At 36.7% G+C, this 26,342-nt stretch overlaps 1 protein-coding gene across 4 annotated transcripts in view; it reads left to right on the top strand.

The window, feature by feature from the left end:
• The window catches only part of efr3a (EFR3 homolog A (S. cerevisiae)), a 45,796-nt gene that overhangs the window by 11,821 nt on the left and 7,633 nt on the right, over positions 1-26,342 (top strand). For 3 of the 4 annotated variants that reach the window (XM_039694688.2, XM_089131117.1, XM_089131115.1), the window contains 16 exons: positions 2,827-2,954; positions 5,093-5,243; positions 6,212-6,333; positions 7,833-7,982; positions 9,484-9,588; positions 17,906-17,984; positions 18,115-18,250; positions 20,452-20,619; positions 20,711-20,825; positions 22,291-22,342; positions 23,364-23,536; positions 24,305-24,380; positions 24,465-24,626; positions 24,744-24,875; positions 24,947-25,014; positions 25,738-25,865. In XM_039694688.2, coding sequence (XP_039550622.1) covers positions 2,827-2,954; positions 5,093-5,243; positions 6,212-6,333; positions 7,833-7,982; positions 9,484-9,588; positions 17,906-17,984; positions 18,115-18,250; positions 20,452-20,619; positions 20,711-20,825; positions 22,291-22,342; positions 23,364-23,536; positions 24,305-24,380; positions 24,465-24,626; positions 24,744-24,875; positions 24,947-25,014; positions 25,738-25,865 — 1,945 coding nt within the window. The remainder of the gene's footprint in view (positions 1-2,826; positions 2,955-5,092; positions 5,244-6,211; positions 6,334-7,832; positions 7,983-9,483; positions 9,589-17,905; positions 17,985-18,114; positions 18,251-20,451; positions 20,620-20,710; positions 20,826-22,290; positions 22,343-23,363; positions 23,537-24,304; positions 24,381-24,464; positions 24,627-24,743; positions 24,876-24,946; positions 25,015-25,737; positions 25,866-26,342) is intronic. The other variant, XM_089131116.1, reaches the window with a different exon arrangement.

Here is a 26,342-nt window from a genome sequence, read left to right as displayed (position 1 = left end):
ATTTTCTTAAACACAATTTGTGTAAGATTTATGATACATTAATTATAACATAGTTATAACATAAACAGCAATATATATATATGTATTTGTTTGTATAGTGTATAATATACATTAGTAATAATATTTTTTTTAATTACAGTTTTTGAAAATAAAAATATAAAATGAGTGTCACACAAATACTTTAAAATTTAAATTTGGAAAATATTCCAAAAAAAGGATTTTTAACTGAAATATTCACAGATTTTGTAACTGATAGAATGGTTAAGTGACCAAGCAATTTTAGATGTTAATCTCAAAATGGACAAAATATTAGCCAGATCAGTGTTTCACTTTAAATTCAGCCACTAAACTACAGATGATAAAGTCCCTCTGCAGTCAATAATATTATCCCTTAAAACCCATCTTTAGTTATGAAAATGGATCTATTTTTTTTCCTGTGAAAATAATTTTAGTATACGTGGTTTCCTGAATATGCAAATTAGCTCCGCCTCCACTCAATCACACCAGCTTAGACTACCTGATCCGCTTGGTCAACTGAAGTAATCTCTACACAGTGGCAAGTGGACATATTGGTTTCATTCAACCATATGTGTTTACTTTGAACCAGAAACTGAATCAGAAAAAGTAGAATAATTATACAGGCTCGTTAACAAGTCCATGTATCGATACGCTTTATGTATCGCTCTCTACAGCATTGGAGACATAACTGTAATTGACATGATTAGCTTTGGCTTGACTACATTATCAAACAGCTAATAATGTGTTGCTGATGTTACACACAAACCATGCTCCCATTTGCCATATCTTCTAAAAATCATCATCCTTAAAAAGCCTTTGAAAAACTTAAAATCATTTGAGAAAAGCTTGCCACGCAAGTTGACGGGATTGGCTACATGTTTGTGATGGTAGGAAAAAGTTGGTTTCTCAGAAAATACTCAGAAATGGTGTTGACTTATGAACTTATGAATGGGTTGTCTTAAGGTATAGTTCATACACAAATGAAAATTTTTGAGTTTTGAGTGGACTATCTATGAACAATCTCCATTTGTGTTCATCTGAAATAAGAAAGTCATATACATCTAGGATGGCTTGTGAATCATGAGATCATTTTAAATTTTGGGTGAACGATCTCTTTTAAAGCATATTAAAAACACCACATAGACATACAATCCAACATTTGAAAACATTTACATAATGAACTCAGGTTTTTGACAGAGACTTAAAATAAAATCTTTAAATACCATAGTTATATCACAGTTCATGCACTGGGCTTCAGATGCATTCAAGTTCAAGTGCTGTGATCAAAATATATTCTCATTGGCTCTTCCTGTCCCCAGAGACTCAGTAAAGTAAATGCCACGGCATAATAAGAAAGAAGCTGCTTGGACTATCAATCTAAATTTAAAGCGCAGTTGACTGGCAGCTGTTGATTGTTATTCATATTGTTGGAGAGAAATTTTATTGCACTGTTATTATGAATATGTATTAATGCTTTAATTTTGACCTTTGACCTTCTCAACAGTTTGATATACAACAACATACATTCTAGGAAGCTTTTTAACATTGCTGTTACTCCATATTTATCATTCAACTGTTGATTAGAATGACACCCACACCCACACAGTTGTTTTCTCGGAAGGCTAAGTGTGAGTAATTTTTTTACATGAGAGGGTGTGACTGTTTCCACTGACACACACACACACACACACACAGATTACCCACAGTTATGTTATGCACCATATGTTAAAATCCTGTTAAGTTAATTAGCACTTTGAGAGCTTATTTCTCTAAATGGATTTTGGGTAGAAGTGAGTTTCTACTTCTGACGCCTTTCATTAGACTGTAAACACTTTTTCCCAAAAAATATTAACTTCAAATATTGTACATAGTCAGTTTACGGAGACATCGCTAGGCACCATTATAGACCAGGGGTGCGTTTCCTAAAAGCATTGTTAGCTAACTATGGTCGCAAGTTCCATTGTTACCAACATACAGTATTTCAACGATTCAATGTTTCCCAAAACCATAGTTCAAACTTACATTCGCAAACAGCATCAAAAATTAACTAACGTGGTTACCTGGTCATATACTGTATATATATATATATATATACACACACGTTTCAATCTATATATTTTAGTGTGTTAACAATTGACCCTTCGCAAAGACCCGCCCCCCTTAGTTACTGTTGCTATATCCCATAAGCTACGCCGCTCTCACACGCACATCATGTTCTCACGCAGTGAAAAATACATCGCGGAGCAGAGAGGAGACTGACAACACACTGACAGACAGGACAGACCAGATTACTTTTCGGACACTTTTGATATTAAACATATTAAACAAAGTTTCACCTTTCAAATTTTGGCATTTAAAAAAAAAAGAAATTTAAACAATAAATACCGTTTTGTGGCTCTTTAATGTGTCGTGACAGATCGCTGTAGAGCATCAGTTAAAGCTGCTCATGATCCGATCATCTCTTTCATCTAGTTCATTTAAAGCATCAAATAAACATGAATGAACGTAAGAGTGAATGTTGTTTTAACCGCCGCGGAAAGGCCTCCGTGCACTCCGTTTTTCAAGTTCAAATTCTCCCATGTTAATCTTCTATCTCTCCTGACTACTTTGTCGGACAAAATGGCGGATGGCGCACTATGATTGGTCAGATTACCTGTCAATCAAACTCCATGCGAAGGGTCAATTAGCAATGTTTTTGAAGAGTGCAAAAAGTTTGGCTTTGATTTTATTCGTAAAAGTTCCATTCAAGGTTTAGATGTGTTTTTATTTAAACATAATATGTTCATAGTTCTTTGTTTTGTTCCTCAGGATGGACTGGTGAAATCGGACATGGAGAAGTTGACGTTTTATGCGGTGTCGGCACCAGAGAAGCTGGACCGCATCGGAGCATACCTTGCTGAACGTCTTAGCCGAGATGTGGTACGACATCGCTATGGGTAAGACGCACACAAATACACACACAGTTATTTCCCACACCGCTTTTGTGGAGTAATATACACTCACCGGCCACTTTATTAGGTACCCCATGCTAGTAACGGGTTGGACCCCCTTTTGCCTTCAGAACTGCCTCAATTCTTCGTGGCATAGATTCAACAAGGTGCTGGAAGCATTCCTCAGGGAGTTTGGTCCATATTGACATGATGGCATCACACAGTTGCCGCAGATTTGTCGGCTGCACATCCATGATGTGAATCTCCCGTTCCACCACATCCCAAAGATGCTCTATTGGATTGAGATCTGGTGACTGTGGAGGCCATTTGAGTACAGCGAACTCATTGTCATGTTCAAGAAACCAGTCTGAGATGATTCCAGCTTTATGACATGGCGCATTATCCTGCTGAAAGTAGCCATCAGAAGTTGGGTACATTGTGGTCATAAAGGGATGGACATGGTCAGCAACAATACTCAGGTAGGCTGTGGCGTTGCAACGATGCTCAATTGGTACCAAGGGGCCCAAAGAGTGCCAAGAAAATATTCCCCACACCATGACACCACCACCACCAGCCTGAACCGTTGATACAAGGCAGGATGGATCCATGCTTTCATGTTGTAGACGCCAAATTCTGACCCTACCATCCGAATGTCGCAGCAGAAATCGAGACTCATCAGACCAGGCAACGTTTTTCCAATCTTCTATTGTCCAATTTCGATGAGCTTGTGCAAATTGTAGCCTCAGTTTCCTGTTCTTAGCTGAAAGGAGTGGCACCCGGTGTGGTCTTCTGCTGCTGTAGCCCATCTGCCTCAAAGTTCGACGTACTGTGCGTTCAGAGATGCTCTTCTGCCCACCTTGGTTGTAACGGGTGGTTATTTGAGTCACTGTTGCCCTTCTATCAGCTCGAACCAGTCTGGCCATTCTCCTCTGACCTTTGGCATCAACAAGGCATTTCCGCCCACAGAACTGCCGCTCACTGGATGTTTTTTCTTTTTCGGACCATTCTCTGTAAACCCTAGAGATGGTTGTGCGTGAAAATCCCAGTAGATTAGCAGTTTCTGAAATACTCAGACCAGCCCTTCTGGCACCAACAATCATGCCACGTTCAAAGTCACTCAAATCACCTTTCTTCCCCATACTGATGCTCGGTTTGAACTGCAGGAGATTGTCTTGACCATGTCTACATGCCTAAATGCACTGAGTTACCGCCATGTGATTGGCTGCTTAGAAATTAAGTGTTAACGAGCAGTTGGACAGGTGTACCTAATAAAGTGGCCGGTGAGTGTATATAACGGACCTTTACTCTCACGCCCAGATGTGCTCTCTCACCGATTGATTTAGTACTGACGTAATTCAGTCAGTGCCCCTCAAAATAACTGGGTTTGGACCCCAACCCTACCTAACTAAAATCATTCCCAGTTCTTTTGGTGCGAACATGCAAAAAAGTAGCAACTTACACCAATAGTTTTAGGATCTATGAAAACGTTTATGTTTGTCAAGGTGACAATAGGCCATAGACATATATTGGTTAACATAGTTCATGTTTGTAGGTTGGATTCCTGGCAACTTCTTTTTAGCTTCTAGAGGTTGTTGACATGGTTTTGAGCCTTTCTCTCCATTCAGCTCGGTTTTTTGTGCTGACTGGGTCCAGGAGCGCAAAACCAAGCTGAAAGTGGGTGGTATTTCCACCGACAGTTATGGGAACCAATAAAATGTTCCTCCTATTGGTTTTTGTTAAAAACCTTTAACATCCATAGAAACTTTCCTCTGCGCAAAAGGTTGTTAATAGTGGGAAAAGGTTATTTAGCAAAACAAATAGTAATAATAATAAAGAACTGTTCATTGAAAGGTTCTTTGGGGAACCCAAAAATGTTTTTTCTTTGGCAGCACTGCAAAAACCCCTTTTTGAAACCTTTATTTTTAAGAGTGTATATGCTTTGGATATCACATCAAAGATGTTCAGACTATCATTATTAAAATTGTATTTGTTATTTTGTGTCTTACAATTTTATTATTTATACTATTTTTGTTCTTACACTTTAATTTTTACTTTTATTTGGAGCTTGGCAAGTGTTCATTTTGGACACTGTTTCATCTACTCTCTCTCTCTCTCTCTTTCTCTGTGTGTGTGTGTACACACAGGTACGTGGTGATAGCGATGGAGGCGTTGGATCAGTTGTTGATGGCCTGTCATTCTCAGAGTATCAAGCCATTTGTGGAGAGCTTCTTACACATGGTAGCCAAACTGCTGGAATCCAGAGAACCAGATTTACAAGTGCTGGGCACCAACTCGGTAAGTTTGTGTGTGTGACTGAAGAAGCCTGAGTGATCTCAGCAGGAGACATGAGAGATTCAGGTTGAAGATGAGAAATGGCTTTGACTGTTATTCTGCCATTTGTTGTGGTGCTTTTTTTTTTTCTTTTTTCTCACTCTTTCAGTCTCCCGCTCTCTCTGCTCACTTCATGTTCTGCTGTATTATTCCTCATCTGGGTCTCTCATATCTGCTCACTGAGGATCTGGAGCATTTCATTGCAAAGAGTCTACTGCATTGAATTATTTGCGTGTTTTGAATAAGTTTTGAAAAGCGTGTTTTCAGTAACGTGAGATTTTTTTTTTTTAATGTCCTCGCAAGAGCAGGTCATTCAGAAAGAATTCAGGGCATCAACATATGATGATTCACATCATTTATGTAGGAATTTTTAAAAACAGAAGCCATTCAATACAGGGGTTGTTTAATGCATGTTAAATACTGAGAGTCAAGGAATGGGTGGCAAATGTTCAGTAATTTCTGCTTTGGCAAATTTCTGTGGAATATAATGCTATTGCTCGCTTTAACAGACAAAGCTTAAGCTAGTCCCTGACCAAAATGCATGTTTGAGCTGTTTTAACTGAAAGCAACTTCCAATGACATATCTTAAAATGTCAGTGCCATTGTATTGTCTCAAGATAGACACAAGTAATGCTTTTTTAGGTATGTTTATAAAAGCTACTTAAATGTTCTAATTGAACTAATGCCTAATCATGGCTTAATCTAAGCCCTGTCTGTGAAACCAGCTCTACAAATGTCAAATATGGATCCCCGTTGGATCACTCGTCTGGCTGTTAACAGTAACTTCCTCCGCACATCATGGAAAGGGAATATCACCATCACACCTTTGTTTGGGGGTGTTTTTGAATCCGTCATTTTGTGAGACTGCAAAATATTGGGCGTGGTTGTGTGTTTTTCTGACAAATTCTAAATGTGTGTCTCTTTCCTTATAGTTTGTGAAGTTCGCGAACATCGAGGAGGATACACCGTCTTACCATCGCAGATATGACTTTTTCGTCTCACAGTTCAGTGCCATGTGTCATTCCACATATGAGGACCCCGAAACTCGCAGCAGGTGTGTGCAATAGTGTCTGTCTATGGTTGTTTTATGTTGGGCTGTCAATAAATGAAAACAATTTAAAGAAAAGAAAAAAACTATAATGTTACTTTTATAATAAATTATAATAAAACATAATATGCTTAACTGTCGTCAAAGAATCCTTTAACAAATGTAACACAAAATATTAAGTAGCACAACTGTTTGCAACATTGAAAATAATAAGAATTGTTTGTTGAGCAGCAAATCAGCATATTAAAGGGATACTCCACTTTTTTTTTTTTTGGGAAATAGGCTCATTTTACCACTCCCCCAGAGTTAAATAGTTGAGTTTTACCTTTTTCGAATGTATTCAGACAATTTAGAAGAATATCAGTAACCAGACAGTTTCTGGTCTCATTGACTTTCAAAGTCATTGACTACATTAGTATATGTTTTTCCTACTTTGAAAGTCAATGAGACCAGAAACTGTCTGGTTACTGATATTCTTCTAAATATCAGAAAATTATCTGAAAGGATTTGAAAATGGTAAATCTCAAACTTTTAACCCTGACGGAGTTGTAAAATGAGCCTATTTCCCAAAAAAGTGGAGTATCCCTTTAAGAAGAATGATTTCTAAAGAATGAAAATTTAGCTTTTTCCTAAATAAACATATAGCAATCTTACCAACCACAAACTTTTTGAACAGTGTGTATGTATATGTGTATGTACAGGGTATATACAACTGTGGCGGGTAACACTGTCAAACCACTAGCTAATTTGGCGTGTTACTTATTAATCACTTTGCTGGGGAAGTTCTTGTAAGCCAAGTTTGCGCAGATTTAACACAAATACTCAATTCGTGAGTCATCATGAAATAAATACAATGTATCGCATAGAATCTGCACATATCTGCCTTACTTGTTACTCACTACGCAACAAATAATGGCACGCTTGTTCATTTGCATTTAAGAAGTTGCGAAAATTAAAAAGTTATTTGTACTGTATTAATCTGTCCACCTAAAACACATTTTTGGTGATGAGGATGAAAGAGGAAGGGAGGAGACGGCTGGATGACAGGATTTTTTTGAATAAATGAATATGAAATCCAAATTTTACAATATATAATCTGTGACGTAGTTAATCTGTTTAATTTCTTTTCTTTTTCTTTTTCTTTTTTTTGGCTAGTTGAAGTTCTGAATGGCCAGTTACAGTTGTATATATGTATGTATGTATATATATATATATATATATATATATATATACACACACACACACACACACACGTGCTACTTTTAATATTATTATATTATTATAAAAGAAAAACAATAGATATGTAACAAAATTTTCAACCACAATCCCAAATTAGCCCATAGGTGATTTATGAACATAGTATTGAGAAAAGGTCTTGCAATTTGTTTCCAGGTGCAAATTGCTTTTTGATATTGTGTTAACTAATGCAGTCAGATTCAAAAGTTGACTTTGGCAGTTGTGTTCTAATGAGTGCGTTATTTACTGTGTTCAATGTGTTCCTGTAGGATCCGTGTAGCAGGCATTAAGGGTCTTCAGGGTGTCGTTAGAAAAACTGTGAATGATGAACTCCAGGCAATTATCTGGGAACCTCAACACATGGATAAACTCATCCCCTCTATGCTGTTCAACATGCAAGATAATGATGACTCAGAGAGGTAGGTACACACACACACACACACATACAAGTTTGGTTTCCATTTTTTCCATATACATAATGGTTTTTATACTCTACAAACTGTATATTCTATCACCTATCCCGACCCCTAAACACAAACCTCACAGAAAACTTTCTGCATTTTTACATTTTCAAAAAACACTGTTTAATGTGATTTAAAAGCCGTTTTCCTGGGGACCAAAAAATGTCCCCACAAGGTCAAAGATTTTTCCTTTTTCCAATTCAACTTTTTTGTTCTGTACCACACACTGAATGACACCACCAAACACAGAGAGGCAGGGAGGAAGAGATATTTTCTTGATAAGAGATCTTTGGAGGTCCACGTGTAGAGGGCAATCAAGGATATCTGATTCCTTTAAGTGTGTGTGTGTTTTTGTGTGTGAGAATAAAACGTGTGTTTGTCTCAGATAATGGCTCCTCTGTGCACAGAATATTTAAGTTTAATTGCCTGTTTGTGTTTATGCGAATGAAAACATCAATTGTTCCCCTCTGCCCTATAACCAGGAGCTGAAATCCGATCTTGTGTATCGATCGGTGATTAAGATTGCAAACACAAAACAGGGCTGTGTTTGATTGACGTGTGTGAGGTTGGCTTGAATGACACCTGACCTGCTGATGTCACAGAGGACTCTCTTCTCATCAATCTCTCCGAATAAATTAAAACCGCCTTAGAAATGTTTAATTCAATTCATTATTTACTGCAATTACTTTCTAGATTCATACACTTGTAAAGAGTGTTCAGAAATGTCATAACCTGCTGTACTATTCAAACTACTTTTGCAGTAGTATGCATCATTTGTGTGTGAATAGTATAACCAGACCTACTATATTAGTTTGAAGAGCTACACAATTTGTGACATGTGACTATAAAATAATAATAATTATGTAATATTTCTCAACAAACTAAAGTAAAAGGTATTATTATACGTAAAAGTATTTCTGGAAAATAATATGATAGTTTTTATTTTGCAGCACAACACAGTTTAAAACATTATTTCATACTATTTTGCAAATTATTGACAAAATAGCAGGAAGTATACAGTATATACTGTGAGGTAAACAGTATACTAGTATTTCTTAACATGGCCCCTGTTTGGTGTTGCTGCAGTGCTTTAATATACGGCACTCTGATTAGCTTGAATACAGTATGTGACTATGACTATTATTGGCTCAGAAAACACAGACACACACAACTGATGTGTGTGTCTGCAGAGTTGTGTGGTTATTTCAGCTTTTCAAGGTCGTCAGATTCTGTTAATTGCTTTCCATGGGCTGTCGGTGAGCTGAAGGGACAAAGAATGTGTGTGTGTTTGTGAGAGAGAGAGAGAGAGGTGGCTGGGATTTTTTTCTTTACCGGTCTTTATTTCATCAATTAATAATGCACTTGTGTATTTGACATCAGAATGCAGAGCGTAAAACCACACATTGTAAATGACCGAGTTTAGTACATGTGCTCTTATATGTATGCGTCTCTTTTTCAGGGCTGGAGAGGAAAATCCGGCTTCATTGGCCGAGAGTTGCTTTCGAGAGTTGCTGGGTCGAGCTGCTTACGGCAACATGAACAATGCAGTGCGCCCTGTACTGGTGTAAGTACCATTGCAATGGCTACACTGTGCTGTAGGTACCATTATCCAGTGCTATTGTTTGAATAGTCTCTCTGGCAGCTGTGGTTTACTCACTATTCATTCATTACAGTAAAATGAATAACTCAAGCCTTGACTTTAAGTTCAGGGTTTTGCTTTATTTTTCTGGGCTTGTTGCTATGGTAACATCACATTGTGATCGGGGTACCATGACTAAATTTTGCCCTAATTTTTTTTATAATATGCACACAACCAGGAGCTATTTTGACATTTCTAGTGCTGTTTACATTTTCATGTATTAATTTAGCAGACGCTTTTATGCAAAACGACTTACAAATGAGAACAATAGAAGCAGTGAACATACCAATAGGACAACAATATGCAAGTGCTATGACAGTTTTAAGTTTATCTTGATTTTTTTAAGATAATTGATGTAGAATAAATGATAAAGTGTTAGTATTAATGGGATCAGGTGTTGCCAAAAAAGATGCGTCTTCAGCTGTTTCTTGGAAATGGCCATGGACTCAGCGGCAGATCATTCCACCAGCATTAAAACAGATCAGAAAAAGGTCAGAGAAAGAGATTTTGTGCCTCTTTGAGATGGCACCACAAGACGGTGTTCAATTGCTGAGCACAAGCTTCCGGATGACACGTAAGTCTGAAGTAATGAGTTCAGCTGAAAGGGAGCAGAGCCAGTGTTTGTTCTGTAAGCAAAAGTCAGTGACTTGAATTTGATGCGAGCGGCAACTGAAAACCAGGGCAATTTTTTGAGGCTCATTAAAGATCACTCTTGCAGCAGGATTCTGAATCAGTTGTAGAGGTTTGATAGTGCAAGCTGGAAGACCTCCCAGGAGAGCATTACAATAGTCCAGTCTGCATAGAACAAACACTTGGACAAAAAGTTGTGTAGCATGCTCCGATAGGAAGGGCCTGATCCTCCTAATGTTGTGCAAGACAAATCTGCAGGACCGGGCAGTTCTAGCAATGTGGTCTGTGAAGTTCAATTGATCATCGATTACATCCCCAAGGTCCCTGGCTGACCTTGATGGAGTTATGGATGATGAGCCTTGCTGAATGGAGAAGTTGTGATGAAGTGTAGGGTTGGCCGGGATCACACATACAGTAGCTCTGTCTTCACAAGGTTTAATTGAAGGTGTTGGTCCTTCATCCAGCCAGAAATGTCAGTCAGACAGGCTGAGATACGGGCAGATACCGTTGGATCATCAGGCTGGAATGAGAGGTAGAGTTGTGCGTCATCAGCGTAGCAATGATAGGAAAAGCCATATTTCTGAATCATAGATCCTAGTGATGTCATGTAGATCAGTGTTTCCCAACCCTGTTCCTGGCGGCACACCAACACTGCGCGTATTCTTTGTCTCCCTTATCAAACACACCTGATTCAACTCATCAGCTCATAATCAGATGGGTTAATGAGCTGATGAGTTGAATCAGGTGTGTTTGATAAGGGAGACAAAGAATACGCGCAGTGTTGGTATAGACCTTATTCAGAGCAGCGCCATGACAGGTGTGATAGTGAGGCTGTGAGGGATAGACTTACTGTGTTTCCAATGGCATCCGCTTTAAAAAGCTGAATAAAGCTCCTAGATTACTTACAATTTTCCACAGCTTACATTGTCAGGAGTTTTTTGTCAACTGAAATTTCTTAGAAAGATATTTTTCCAGTGTTTCATGAGCAGAACAATCCGAAAACACATTAAATAACAATACAGCCCATTGAAGAGATGCAAGTCTATCCCTCACAGCCTCGCTTTCATTCTCATTAAAAATCAAAGATGGCGCTGCCGTGAATAAGGCGTATGCCGTCAGGAACAGGGTTGGGAAACACTGATGGAGATGGAGGAGAGGAGTGGTCCAAGCACTGAGCCCTGAGGCACCCCAGTCGCTAGATATCTTAGACACCTCAACCTCTCCACGACACCCTAAAGGACCTACCTGAGAGGTAAGGCTTGGAGCCATTGGAGTGCGGATCCTGAGGTGCCATTCATCTTTAGGATTGACAGAAAGATCTGGTGGTTAACTGTGTCAAAGGCAGCAGACAGATCCAGCAGGAAATATTTTTACAACTTACTGTTTTTGTTGCTATGGGAATCCAGTGTATCATGAGATTCACTTTAATAGACATTGATTTCATTTAGATTTCAGTGCTGCACCAAAAATTTTAAATGTGAACGAACTAATTATTTCATTATTACTTACTGAACGTATTATTACTTACTGAGATGCGTCATGTTTCATGTCATTACTCAGTGTTTCAACCACGGAAAGACTTCAATAACAGCTTGTCATTTCATATTAAATGTGAAAGCCAAGTTCATATCTAGTTAGTTAGCTAAAAACAAACTTTTAATATATATATATATATATATATATACATGTGTATATATAGCAAAATATTACATATTCAGTATTGTTTTACTTACTGTTGTCATGATTTAATGTATGTTTGAATACATCTGTCATGAAAACACTGAAACCTGAATAAGTTTTTTATTACAGCCATCATTTAGATGTCTATATTTTAATGACAAATAGGAGTAGAAACATAATTAATTTATGATATAAAAACTGCCTTATTATGCTTCACAATTAATTCCCAAAATATTGGTATTGTACCATTTTAAATCTGTGATTGTCCCTGTAACACACACACACAAGCTCACAGGCTAAAATATGTGTGGCCGTTTCAGCTTCAAGCATGTCAGTTTCCATTAATCATTTTTCAGGGTTGACCGTGAGCAGGCATCCCAAGAGAAAATTGTTATCAGTGATGATAACATTTTTAAAATGATCAGGTGTTTTTATGAGCTAAGCAAACCCTAGTCTCAAATATGCAGCGCATAACCATATGCAAAGGGTGCCAGAGCACTTTGAGACACGCAGATGTTTTCAGACAAGCACGCGGCGCGGTGTTAGCCTGCGAGCTCAGGTGTCCAGACGCGGATGCTGCTGTCAGCTGCTCGTCTGCTTCCACTCACGCTGTGGGCATGATGGGATTCATTCATTCCACTCTCAACACAAACACCATGCAGAAAATGCAAGCAGCGCTCAGGTGCCCGTGCTTTGTATTAAAGGAACTGTTGTGATCTCAATCCAGCTGTTCTAAGCTTGATTTAGGTGTTAAATGGGTTGCAGATGCAAATATGTGTCTCTGTTTACACACTGACTGTGCAGCCTAGGGACTTTCCTGTCATATCAACACAGATATTGCCCTTCATTTGGGCTTTCCCTGATTTCACATCCTCACAATTAGTGTAATATTTTAAGTATTTTATGATTTCATTGAGACTGTTGATTTGGCAACGAGACTGCATCAACAATGCGTTATTAAATGTATAAAAAAAAGATTTCCGTTCATGATTCTGATTTTGACTCGTTTCGTTTCCATCTCGATTCATATAAAGTACAGTACATGATACATTTTCTCAAGGAAAAGAAAATTGCTAATGCTGTAAACTATAGTTGTTACATTGCTATAATAAGCTGATGCATATAATATTGATTTGTCTACAAACATTTAAATTACACACAAGGTAGTTTTATAATAATAACGTTATAATTACATAAGTCTTTTTTCTCCGATTTTTTTTTTTTTTTTTAAATATAAACATTTTAAATAGTTGACTATCATAACTTTTTTCATGAAGGATTTGTTCAAATATAGATCGGATATTGAAGAACAGTAATGTATAATAGTGCATATACTGTATTTAGCTATACGTTTTTCTAACTGATCTTAATTTTAAGATTCAATAAAAAGTTCAATTACTTGATTATATTTATTTTAACTGCATAATGATGTTACAATATGTTTTATACAGTTTTGGATATTTATAAATAGGCAAATATTAGCTTTTGGTTTTTTTTTTCTCCTGCCATACAAAAATAATTAAGGAAATAACTAAATTTTAATCTAGCAGAGTATTAAATCAAGTAAACAAACTACATGGGCGGATGATGTTAGATTAAAAACCATGCATCCTTTTGTGAAATGTGAAAATTGTTCACCTCAATGCAAATGGATTAAGCAAACTTTCATTTTATAAATGTAAATTAATTGCAAGCATGATAAAATGTGCAACAATTGTATCTGCTCATTTTAATTAAATTGGACAGGCAACAAAAACCATCTGTATTACATAAGTAGACAGTGCACAATGAATGCAGTATTGATTATTCTATTCTAATGCAGCAAGAATTCGTTTAGCAGTATTAAATATTGAAGTACAACTTTATATGATAAATGAATAGATCTCGTTATCAAAAGAAACCTGTAGCTGAAATGTCTGTTATATTAATTACCCGTTTTGTATCATGCTTAACAATATCTGTAGCTTGTCCTCTTGTGGCTTATTACTTGAATATCTCATATATCATATGCTGTTTTTTCCTCCATTAGCACTAATGTTCCCCTGTTTCATGCAGCGCACACCCAGCCGAGTCTAGTAGAAGAACATTGAAGTCATTTTACAGGCGTGGGACTGATCTAATGATAACTATTACATTATGACGCAGAGCTTGATGCACTAAAACCACAAAAAAGTTTTATAATGCACTGAAATGTTATTTAAGTATTGAAATAAACTATTAATATTTAAACCGTTTTCCCTTTTTTTTAACATATTTTCAAATTTAATTTATTTTTCAGTGTCACATGATCCTTCAGAAATCATTCTAATATGCTGATTTGCTGCTCAAGAAACATTTATTATTATTATCAATGTCGTATACCCTTTACATACCCGTTACCCTTTACGTATAAACATTAACCGTGATACCCTACTAATAAAAAGTTTGGGGTAAGGAAATAAATTATTTTTGATTTTTTTTTTTAAAAATTGATTCAAGTGACATTAAATATTAAAAGAAATACAAGAAAAAAAAGATACAAAAAAATCCAAAAAATGGTGAGTGTATCATGGTTTCCACAAAAATGTTAAGCAGCACAAACTATTTTCAACATTGCTAATAATAGGAAACATTATTAATATTTGAACACCAGTAAAAAAAATTATAATAATTGACCAGCAAATCAGCATTTTAGAATGATTTCTGATTTCACAAGGATGCTGAATATTCAGCTTTGCATCACAGGAATAAATTCCATTTTAAAATAGAAGAACAGTAATAATATGTCACAACAATATTACTATTTTACAGCATTTTGATCAAATTAATGCAGCTTCGGTGAGCATAGCTTCTTTCAAGAACATCTTACAATTAATAAATGATTCCAATATTTTGAACAGTACTGTACATTTCTAAATGGATGATGAAATGGAAAAAAGCCACAGTCCGTTTTTTTTTTTTTTTAAGTTAAAGACTAAATGTTCTACTATAGGTCTGTGAACATGTATGTCTGCGGTGAGTTTAACGGAGGCTGAAGGTGAAACTTTAGATTCAGATCTGAAGATGAGCTACTCTGACTTTGGCATCGTGTGTAAATGAGCAGCTTTCGGTTTGACTGCCCTGACCTGGTCTCCATCTGTAGCTTATTAGCACACAATTCAGACACATGCAACCGTATGCAGTGTGTGTGCAGACACTCTAAGAGCTCATTAATGAGACCGTTTTGGCTCATCTCAGTCATTGGCCAATTAGCGCTGAGTGAGATGTCTGTAAAAAGAGAATATCAAAGCGCCGAGGGGCTCTCGAGCACGTCTCTTTCTCCATCACCTTCATCGTCTCTCGTGTCTCGCTCTTTCTCTAACTCTATCCCTCTCTCCTTATTAAACTGTTTCGCTGTGTGCTCTGCATTTATTAAACTTGTGTGAGGTTTTAGGGAACGTCGAGCTCCAGGGTAGTTATCTGTACCTCCGATAACACGGCTGGTGTTCGCGGAGACGTTTTTTTTTTGTTTTTTTTTGGGTGGAAGGGGATTTCAGGCGTTCCAAAAATAGCTCTCATCGGATGGGGGGTGAGATCAGATTGACGTTACCATGGCGACAGCAGGAAGGGAGAGGATGGTGCCATAGAGGTTTTAGAGTTAGATCAGACTGCGGAAAAGAGGAGAGATAAAGGTGTGGAAACATGATTTGTGTTGCGGCGCAGGAATGCTCAAGTTTTCCGCATCACAACTGCTGTTGAATGGAACCGCCGTGCTCGATATGACAGACACAAGTGACAGAACCGACTCCAAATAGCTGTATTACACACAGTTCCACTTGAGCCTTTAAAGTCGGCGTGAAACAGAAGTTACAATAGCCTTTTCTTCCCTATTGTGACATATCTCTGGAAAAGAGCTTCTGGTAACACTTTACTTGAAGGGGTGTGCATAAGACTAACATTACACCTTCATAACCATGACATGACACATGTTATGAATATGAATATGCATGTTTATAACAACTGTAATTAAGTGTCTTTCACTCAATAATGACATTTTGAATGCAAATATGACATTAAGATGTCTTCATGACAGTCTCTTTTTCATGACAACTTGACATAAAATTAAGTTAAACTGTCATGTGGTTGACTTTGACATTGGCTGTCATGAGGCCGTTATAACTGTGTCGTCATGAATATTTTTCGTGGCCTCAACTACAGTGGTACTAATTGAATTTGTCATTAAAATGTTGTAATGGCTTCATGACAGCCATGGTCAAAACCAACCACCTGACAGTTTAATGTAATGTTAACCACTAAAGCTAGGTGGTTTCTTAAGTTTGATAATAATTAATCTGCTATGTCATGTTTATGACAGGTTGTGTTGTCTTAGTAATGTCAAGTTGTCACAAAGACACTGACAGGTTATGATGTATTGGTTTGTGTCAAGGTGTCATAACAAAGACATCTCAAACAATGTCATATTTGCATTTAAAATGGCATAACTGAATGACAGTTGTCACAAACATGCATAAAACTTCCTTCATATTCATAACATATGTCATGGCATGATTATGAAGGTGTCATGTTAGTCTGTACACCCCATCAAGTAAAGTGTTACCGAGCTTCTCGAACAAGGAAAAAATGTAGAGTAGCAGGACTTGATTTTGTCCATCGGTAATTGATTGGGTCGTTGTGATTTTCTATTTCTGATCTTGTGTGAGTGAGTGCTAGTAAACACGTTGGCTGCATCTGAAATCACATACTTCCCTACTAAACTTCATACTTCCCAAGGTTGTGATAATGACACCATGACGAATATAGTATGTCCGGATTACGTTTGTACTACACAATCATACTACTGTATATGAAGAGTTCAGATGCAAAAGCCTCTAAATGCCATTTGAAATTTTCTTCTAGAATGATCATTTTTATCAAGCTTGTATATTTAAGTTCAGTGATTTCACTTAAATGGCAATGATAATTACCTATTAATTGTTATTTAAGTGAAATTACTGAACTTAAATATACAAGTTTGATAAAAATCATCATTAAAGAAGAAAATTTCAAATGGCATTTAGAGGCTTTTGCATCTGAACTCTTCATATATAGAACATTCTTTTTTAGTGCTTACAAAGTACTTGTTCAAAACATGTAACAACAATTTAAGAGAGTATGTGATTTCAGACACAGACATCATCAGAGAAGAAAAATAATTCTAACAAAAATGATATGCACAGATGATTTAACTATAACAAAGTGCAACGTTCCATAAAAAAATAGAAATTGACCTGTATGACTTTTTTCTGCATCAAAATATGCTGGTGCTGGTGACCATTGATTTATTTCCAAAACTTCTACCCACAAGTATTATATTATCCTTAAATGGGCTGGAATTAATTGGGACATTTGTAGAGCTTTTTATCTACTGCTTTTCTTTCAAGAAATTGTCCAATAACACAATAGCATGATTACAAATGGCAGAGGCTGAATCTAAATTCAAGGGTGACTATGTTTAATCTAATTGCAGTAGAGGAAAAAAAAATATTTTTGGTCCCCTTTTGGGAGATTCATTAAAAGTTTTGGAAAAGGAGGCAAACAACACTTTTATCTCTGAGAACCTTGTGTCACTATTATAAAAGACAAAATTTTAATATTTCTTTAGATAATTCCCATTATGTCAAATTAAAATAAAAAACATCACACAGATCCTCCATTGACTTACTTCATGAAAGAGCAAAAGCATCCTTTGTGTATTGCAACGGGTGCTAATGTAGGACCATTTTGCCGGCAAGGCTTAACAAAGGCTCAATTCTGGCGAATTTGCTTAACATAACTGAACCCACTTCACCAGTATTGGTTATCAGATTATTCGAAATATTTGATAAACACAGGGAAAAGGGATGCATGTCAAAAATGTGAATGACTATTTAGGTAAACATGCTGTCTTGTAATTCACAGCATTGTTTTCCTTCAGGCATTTAGACAACCATCGTCTGTGGGACCCGAACGATTTTGCTGTTTCCTGTTTCAGGATAATCATGTACTCAATACAGGTCAGGTGAACATATTCTCACTCCATCTCTTAGTGTTAATCCTGTGTGGCCGTTGAAGCGTTTAATTAAAATGGAGATTAAATTAAATGAACTTGTACGGCATGTTTTATGAAGTGTTTGTGTGTTTCAGGCCCAGCATTCTCACCATGTGATCCAGCAAGTGTTGTCTCACCTTGACACCCACAGTAAGAACACCCCACGTGTGAGGGCAGGTATCGTCCAGGTGCTGCTGGAGACGGTTGCCATAGCAGCCAAGGGCTCCATCGGTAAGACTGAGTATTGACCATCTAAGGGGCCGTTTACACGACACCGTTTTCAACTAACATAAACCTTTTATGCGTTTTGGCTGTTTATTTACCTGACAATGGCGTTTTGGGGGCCTGTTCCATCTATAGGGTGCATAGTGTTTCTTTACAAAGTGACATCGCCACTTGGGGATCATTTTGACAATTATGTCGTCTGTACACGAAAAACACAAAGGTTTTTAGTACATCAAAGATGAGCATTTTGATTGTTATTTCTATTATCATTATCTTTATTTCATATCATTAATGATAAGAATTCAGCTTTGGCACGTAAGCCTTGCGTGGTTTGTGTTATGGACATTGACAGTAACTCTAATTGTGTGGCTTTTTGAGGAGAGATGAATTAGTCTGAGCGATAAGACTTAAAAATACACAAACGGAGGATTTGCATATCATGGGATTTGCATGCTTCGACTCGCTTCTTGGATAAAAAAAAATCTACTTTTACATTTGTAATATTTAGTCTAATATTCAAAGGTTTAGGGTTGGTTACATTTTTAAAAGAAATCTCTTCTGCTCACCAAGAAGGATGTTTATAAAAGAAGTATATTATGCTAATCATGGCTATCTATCTTTATTTGATCAAAATATTGTAAAATGTTATGATATGAATAAAGTATATTTTTTAAATGCCTAAGTTATTCCTGTGACGCAAAGCTGAATTTTTGTCTTTAGTATCACATGATCCTTCAGAAATTATTCTAATATGCTGATTTGTTGCTTATGAAATGTTTTATCAATGTTAAAAAACAAACAGTTGTGCTGCTTCATATTTTTGTGGAAACCATGATACAATTTTCTCAATGAAATTTAATTAAAAACAGCATTATTTTTTAGTATTAAAAATGTCTTTGCTGAATAAATAGTATTCATTTAAAAAAAATCTTACCCCAAACTTTTGAAAGTAAACCTCAACCTGTCATTGATTTATTAACTGATTATTAACATTATTCAGATGATTATTTTGTTATTCTGTTTGTTCTTTTGCTTATGTGTCAGTCACTACAACTACAAACAGATGCCAAAAAATACCAAACGAACGCTCACATTTCCCCTTTTCCTCTCATAATCTCTCCTGGTGTTCATTCCTCATTGTCTTTTGTCTGTATTCCATCTCTCCCTCCTGAAATCTGTTTTCTCTCACAGGTCATATTGCTCCTATTCAACACAATGCTTACACGTTTCTCAGTCCCATCTCTTCACCACCCAATCTGTGGTTGGGTATGTTAACAAGCACAGCTCTCACCCAATCAGAACCTTCAGGCAGTCACTAAATTGCTCGTGTATATGGTGAACTGTTTAGGGTCCCGTCATGTGGTATTGAAGGCGAATTGTTTATTTAAAGGGATAGTTCAAACCTGTAAGACTTTCGTTCATCCTCAGAACACAAATGAAGATCTTTGAAATAAAATCTGAGATTTTAGCAGCTACGCAACTACCACTTTGTAGCTTCAAAAAGTTCATAAAATGATTGTTAAACTAATCCATATGAAGTGAGCGGTTTAGTCCAAATTTTCACTTTAAATGATGAACAGATTGAATTTAGGCTTTTATTCACATACCTCATTGGTTCTTACACATCACGCGAACATGCGCTTCCGTTTACCACAACTGATGTGTGCCTTGATGAATGATTTAAATGTGAATAAAAGCCTAAATTCAATCTGTTCATCATATAAAGGTATCAGAAAATTTGGACTAAACCGTTCAATTTATTTAGATTAGTTTTACAATCTTTTAAAGCATCAGTTTCAGTTGTCTATGGAGGGACAGAAATCTCTCAGATTTCATTAAAAAGTTCTTCATTTGACAGACGACAGTCTTTAAGGTTTAACGTCATGGAGGTGAGTTATTATTGACAGAATTTTTATTTTCGGGTGAACTTTCCCTTTAAGGATGTGTATTTGGTGAGTGGCTGAAGGTTTTACGGGTTTGCTGTGTAGAGTAACTGCAGCTCCCCCTAGCAGTGCTCTGTAGTTCCTGTGTCTTGTCTGAGTCACATGCTGTGATTGTTTTTTATTTATTTATTTTTTTTAGATCATATAGTGCTTAAGTTGGCACAGACATCTGTGACATTTTAAGTGTGACATCCTCTGTGCTTGCCTGAAGCAAAATCAGCATAATTCTGCATAATTACTTTTGTGCTGTGTGTGTATTCTCAGGTCCCACAGTCCTGGAGGTGTTTAACACCCTGCTGAAGCATCTGCGTATGAGTGTGGATTTTGAGCTGGGCGACGGTTCCCGCAGGAACTCCGCGAGTAGCCTTTCCTCCACCCGCACCAAAGAGAGCGAGGAGCGGATCGTCCAGAATGCCATCATCCAAACAATCGGTGACAGCTTCATGTGCTCACTAAGATCTGACCTTTTGTGATGCTCAAACACTGAACAAATTCAATAAAATGGATTCATGTGTGTGTCTAGGTTTCTTTGGAGGAAATCTTCCTGATTACCAGAGAGCAGAAGTGATGATGTTCATTATGGGGAAAGTGCCTGTTTACGGCACGCCGTGCCACACGCTGGACACCGTCAAGATCGGGTAGGACAGTGTGATTCTACATTTGTCATTACCGGCAGTAGTAGTGTTTGGAGACAGTTTCTTAAATCCATGATAATTGCTGATTGCTAAACTGACACATGCACATTTGCAACATGCAAAGTTTGTCTTCAGTGAGTATAAATAGGCAGGATTTTACAGATCTGAAGAACTTCACGCACTGTTTATTTCATTGTTTAGTTTTTTATTTTATTTTTCTATTTCTTTTTTCTTTTTTATTGTTTATTGTACAGCATTACAGTTTACTTGTCTTGAATGACTTTAAGTAATGTCCAAGACTTTAGATAGGTGCACTCATATTACTAAAAAAGCCAAATATGGCGGAATAAGTCCCACTTTCTAAATAAAAACTGGTTAAGTCATTGCGTCACTGCAGCTGCCGTTTGATCAATTTTTTTGTCATGATTTGAGCATTTAGAAACTAAATTTATTAGACCGTTGTTGTGAGGTTTAAAATTTTGGACTTTTGGTGAACAGCTTTGGAGAATTGTATGTTTCCCCATTCAAAGAGACATACAAAATAAATAGCTGAAAAATAGCTGCTAGAGAGAAGGGTGTATGTCATAGTTTATTTATGTAATTTAATAATATCTGTTAATATTTTTTTTTATAATATTAAAAAAAAAAAATTAAAGCTGCTTTTTTTGGGGTTAAAAATGATCCAAAATACATTTTTTGAGAAAATACACAACAACCAGCCAGTGTTGAAAACTATCTGCTTCTTTAGCTCGATTCAAAGTGGTAAGCTTGTAATAATGTTTTTAATTCCAGTGGTACTGGTGGATTTCCGCGGGAGATTCGAGCATGTCTTTGCGTCATTACGTCACATCTGTACACATAAAGAAGGAGTCTCGGCTAGTAGGCTCTATTGTGTGTGAGGATGCTGGAGGTGGAGATTTATAGCCTTTTCTCACAGCACTTGATATAATTATACATCAATTTGATGGCGGATAAAGAAAGGTTCAAACGACGATCACCAGTGACAACTACTAGAGATTCACCCGCTGTAAAATGTAAAAGACTTCATTTGGACTTTGGAGTGGCTACAGAAAAAGAGACTGCAACCCCATCCATGCGAAAACAAGGATGCATATCGGAAGGATATTACATGTAGTCACGCAATGCTGACGTTGTTAACTTTAACGATTTGAGAACAATATCACCAGATTTAATTTTGATACCATCTAAACAAATTATGTCAAATAAATACTCTTGTATGCATGTCATTTTTTTTTTATGAAAAACACGCACAGATGCTAATTTCAACATTCCCCTTGATGTAGCACTCCACCCAGGCACTATTCATACCTTTTTTCCAGTGTACTGTGATTTAAGACTGACTTATCCCAGTCTAGTATGCATTGTGTATGTAAAAATTGAAAAAAAAAAAAAAGAAAGTGAAGTATTCATATTGAAGATTTTGAATTCTCTCCTCTTCCTTTCTCAGGCATCAGGGCACTAAGAGAATCCAGATGATGCTGTTAAGTTCTCTCATTATGGTAAATCTCTAATCTTTTACACAAAGCTTTTAACTAGCTATATGGTGGTGTTGTAATTGTGTGTTGTGGTTTTTATTTCTTTTATTATTTGTTTTTTTTTTAATGTAAAGCACTTTGTGACCCTTCATGTCTGTGAAAAGTGCTATATAAATAAAGTTTACTTACTTACTTACTTACTTACTTACTTTTCTGTGTGGGTGTGTGGTCCTTGTAAAACCCTACATTAAGAGGACAAAATGTCTCCACAAGGATAGTAATACCAGAAATCTTTGGCCTTGTGGGGACATTTTTTGGTCCCCATGAGTAAAGCAGCATATTAAATTATGTTTTGAAAATGAAAAAATGCAGGAAGTTATCTGTAAGCATTGTGTTTAGGGTTAGAGGATAGAATATGTAGTTTGTACAGTATAAAAATCATGGAGTCTATGGAAAGTACCTATAAAACATCCAATCCCAACATGTGTGTACTGTAAGGTAGTAAAGATAAAGGAAAACTAAAATTAAAATTCAGTAATTTGAATAGGAATCCACGCTATTATGAATTTTGCATGAGGATGAAAGATTTCCCCAAAAAGTTATTTATCCTCCTCAGGCTTTTATCAGGCATAACATCAGAATGAAGATTTTAGACTTTTAGACCGCACTCTCCTTAAGGGAGTTTCTGAAGGTATCCTAGACAGCAGACTGCACAGATCATAACATCAGATTGCAGCTGCCTGTGGTGCTTTGTGTCCTTTTTCTTCTTTTTTTTGTAATGTCCAATTTTGTCTTTAGTCTGGTTTATGGCTGGCTTTCGACAGGGCAACTTTTCAGGCACCGTTGCCCGGCAACAGGCAGTAAAATGGGCCGCAGGTTGAGGCGTATGATTGTTATTTTGGATGTCAACAGCTTTTGCTCTCCATCTCCCACTGCTGGCCATTTCCAGAAGTGTGACAATGTGTTTCTAGTTACTGGTGTGTGTGTGTACAGGTTCTAGTTGTGGGGGTGCTCGTCATATCTGATGGATTCTTTGTTTGTGTAGGTTACGTCCGGGTTTAAGTGTAAAACGATCTGTGCTGGCCTGCCTGCAGCATTTCTGGAGCCGTTGTGCTCCATCTCTCTGATGGAAGACAGCGAACTCCGGCAACTCGTCTTGGAGATTCTGCACAACATCATCGATCGCCATGACAACAGAGCCAAGCTCAGGGGGATCCGGTATGAATGCTCAACTAACACCCTTAAGTGAAAGTGTGGAAACTAAAGTTAATGTGCTGCTAACGCCTGTGATTAAATTTAATAATTTAAGACTTTAATAATTTATGGGTGCAGTAAGCGATTTCTGAGAAGCACTTGATATTTGAAAACCAAAATAATGCTTCATTGACCAAAATAATGCTTCATTTTCGGGTCTTCTCGCCTTCCTGGTCTCTCCAGTGCTGGAAAGCTTTTCTAATATTAAAGCTCTTGCCTTATAATAATAACCCCTCTTTTTCCACTGATATTCCTCTGAGCGTTTCTCTTTTGTAATGTCTCTCAGCCATGTCTCTTTCTACAGTCTATCTTCAAATCTCCCTCTTGCTCGCTCTCTCCTCCCCCATCATGAGTGGACACGCCCCTTACTGCTGATTGGCTACAAGTGTGTTGTGGCACTTTCAACAGCGTTTCACTTACTATAATGCTGTAAATGCATTTTTTTCAATTTGACATAACTGTTTCATTCTTTTATGTGTGATATGTAAAGCCTGATTGAAACTGAGTGGAACTGCTGTGCATCTTCACTTACTCAATTCTTAGTAACCCTTTACTAGTTTCTAAATGGGTTATTTTGTTATAGAATTGATATCTTTTTACGGTTTATTATTGAATTATTTTAAGTTTAAGTTTTTCCTCTAATATATATATATATATATATATATATATATATATATATATATTTATTTCAAATAAATAAAATTGAGTGTGTGTGTGTGTGTGTGTGTGCAGGATTATTCCTAATGTAGCTGCTCTGAAGTTCAAAAGAGAAAAAATCTCCAAACAGGATGTGGTTTTCATGAAAAAGGTACAAGATACAAATGCACACAGACATCACAACCACACACATCTAGAACCTCAGCCCTTAAACTGTTGCTCTTTCACCCTCCAGCATGGGCAGCAGTTATACAGACACATCTATCTGGGCTGTAAGGAGGAAGACAACGTGCAGAAGAACTTTGAGCTGCTCTTCACAGCTCTGGCTCTGATCACTATTGAACTGGCCAATGAAGAGGTGGTGATTGACCTCATCCGCCTGTCCATCGCACTACAGGTATTCGATTACATTTATAGATTTAGCAGATGCTTGAATCCGAAGCGACGTACCAGAAGCAATTAATCTGAGATTTCAGATTTGTTATGCTAATCTCTGTGCTTTGATTGGCTGAAGGACATGGCCCTGGTCAATGAGGAGAACATGCCCATGTTTATTCGCTGTGGCGTCATGGCGTTGGTCGCCGCATACCTCAATTTCCTCAGTCAGATGGTTGCAATTCCCCTTTTTTGCCAACACGTCAGCAAGGTAAATATGGCACACACACATACTCATACACCCTACATACAAATTCCTGTAACTCCTTTTCTTCCTGTCAGGTGATTGAGATGAGAAATCTTGATGCTCCGTACCTTCTGCCTGAACACGTTTTTAGAGAAAAGTGTGTGTGAGTATTTCTGTGTAAATGTGTTTTTCCTCAGAACTATATCTGTAATCTATGGAAGCTTGTTTCCGCCACAGAATAATTTTTTTTTTTTAAAGATAATTGCAACTTTTATCTCACAATTCAGAATTTTTTCTCACAATTGCGAGATATAAACTCGCAATTCAGACTTTTTTATAAGTTTATATCTGGCAGTTCTGACTTTTTTTCTCAGAATTGTGAGATATAAACTCACAATTGCAAGTTTATAGCTCACGATTCTTATTTTATAACTTGCAATTCTCACTTTATAACATGTAATCGCAAGTTTATATCACACAATTTTGCAAGATGCATATTCGAATAGAATTAATTAGTCACGTTACCATTTTTTATTCTGTGGTGGAAACAAGCTTTCATAGTAACAGCCTATATGAGAGATTTTGTTTTGATTTTGTCAGTATCAGTTTATATTGTATAATTAATTAAGAAGATTTTTTTACATTTAAAATACCTTTGCCGTCATATAACCCTCTGAAGTTAATCTTTAAAAATATTAATTATTTAAGAACAACGTTAAATGTAATCTTTAGCTGATCTCAAAATAAAGATCCATTTTTCATGCTAAATTCTCATACAGCCTTTAAAAAGATTGATTTTAGATGTTATAATAAATAATAATACTGGCATAACTCATTCCAGACGTCTTTTCTTGTGCGTATCTGTTTGTTTGTGTGCGTGGATCAGGTTCCCAGACTCTTTGGAGCGGGACGACATTGCTTTGTATTTTCAAACAGCTGATCTGGCGGAAGCTCTGACTCTACCCGGATATAACGTAGAGAGACTGGCTATACCGTACATACCCCAGGTTACAGGTAAACACATACTATTCTGCACTACACAAAATGGAGACGTTATCTAATTTAATCTCTGTGTATTTATTCAGTTGAAGTCAGTTCAGAGTTGATTCAGCTCAGTTCAATAACTGTGAGAAGTTCATCAGTTGTAATAAATTATTATTAAGAAGCTAAATCAAATGCTTATTATAATGCTAAATTAACAAATGTTTTTTTCATAATCATTTATCAAGGATTTGATAAAAAAATGTTCATGTTCTGTTCGGTTTATTTCTAAAGTACATTTAAAAACAGCCACCGGCCGACCAAAGTGCTGTACAATAAAAGCATTAGGGTGCACAATAAATAAGCATCCTAAAATTAGAATCAGCATAAGAACCAGATAGATATACACATTAAAAGCCAAGGGAAAAGATGAGTTTTAAGACAGGATTTGAACTCAGATCTCTGGAAGCCATTCTAATGTGATTTGGTACGCTATTCTCAAATCAAATC

This window comes from Pimephales promelas, chromosome 5 (genome assembly GCF_988280905.1).
Source record: "Pimephales promelas chromosome 5, fPimPro1.hap1.1, whole genome shotgun sequence".
Lineage (NCBI taxonomy): Eukaryota > Metazoa > Chordata > Actinopteri > Cypriniformes > Leuciscidae > Pimephales > Pimephales promelas.
The sequence above is the reverse complement of the archived record's forward strand: the minus strand, read 5'-3'. Positions and strand labels throughout refer to the sequence as shown.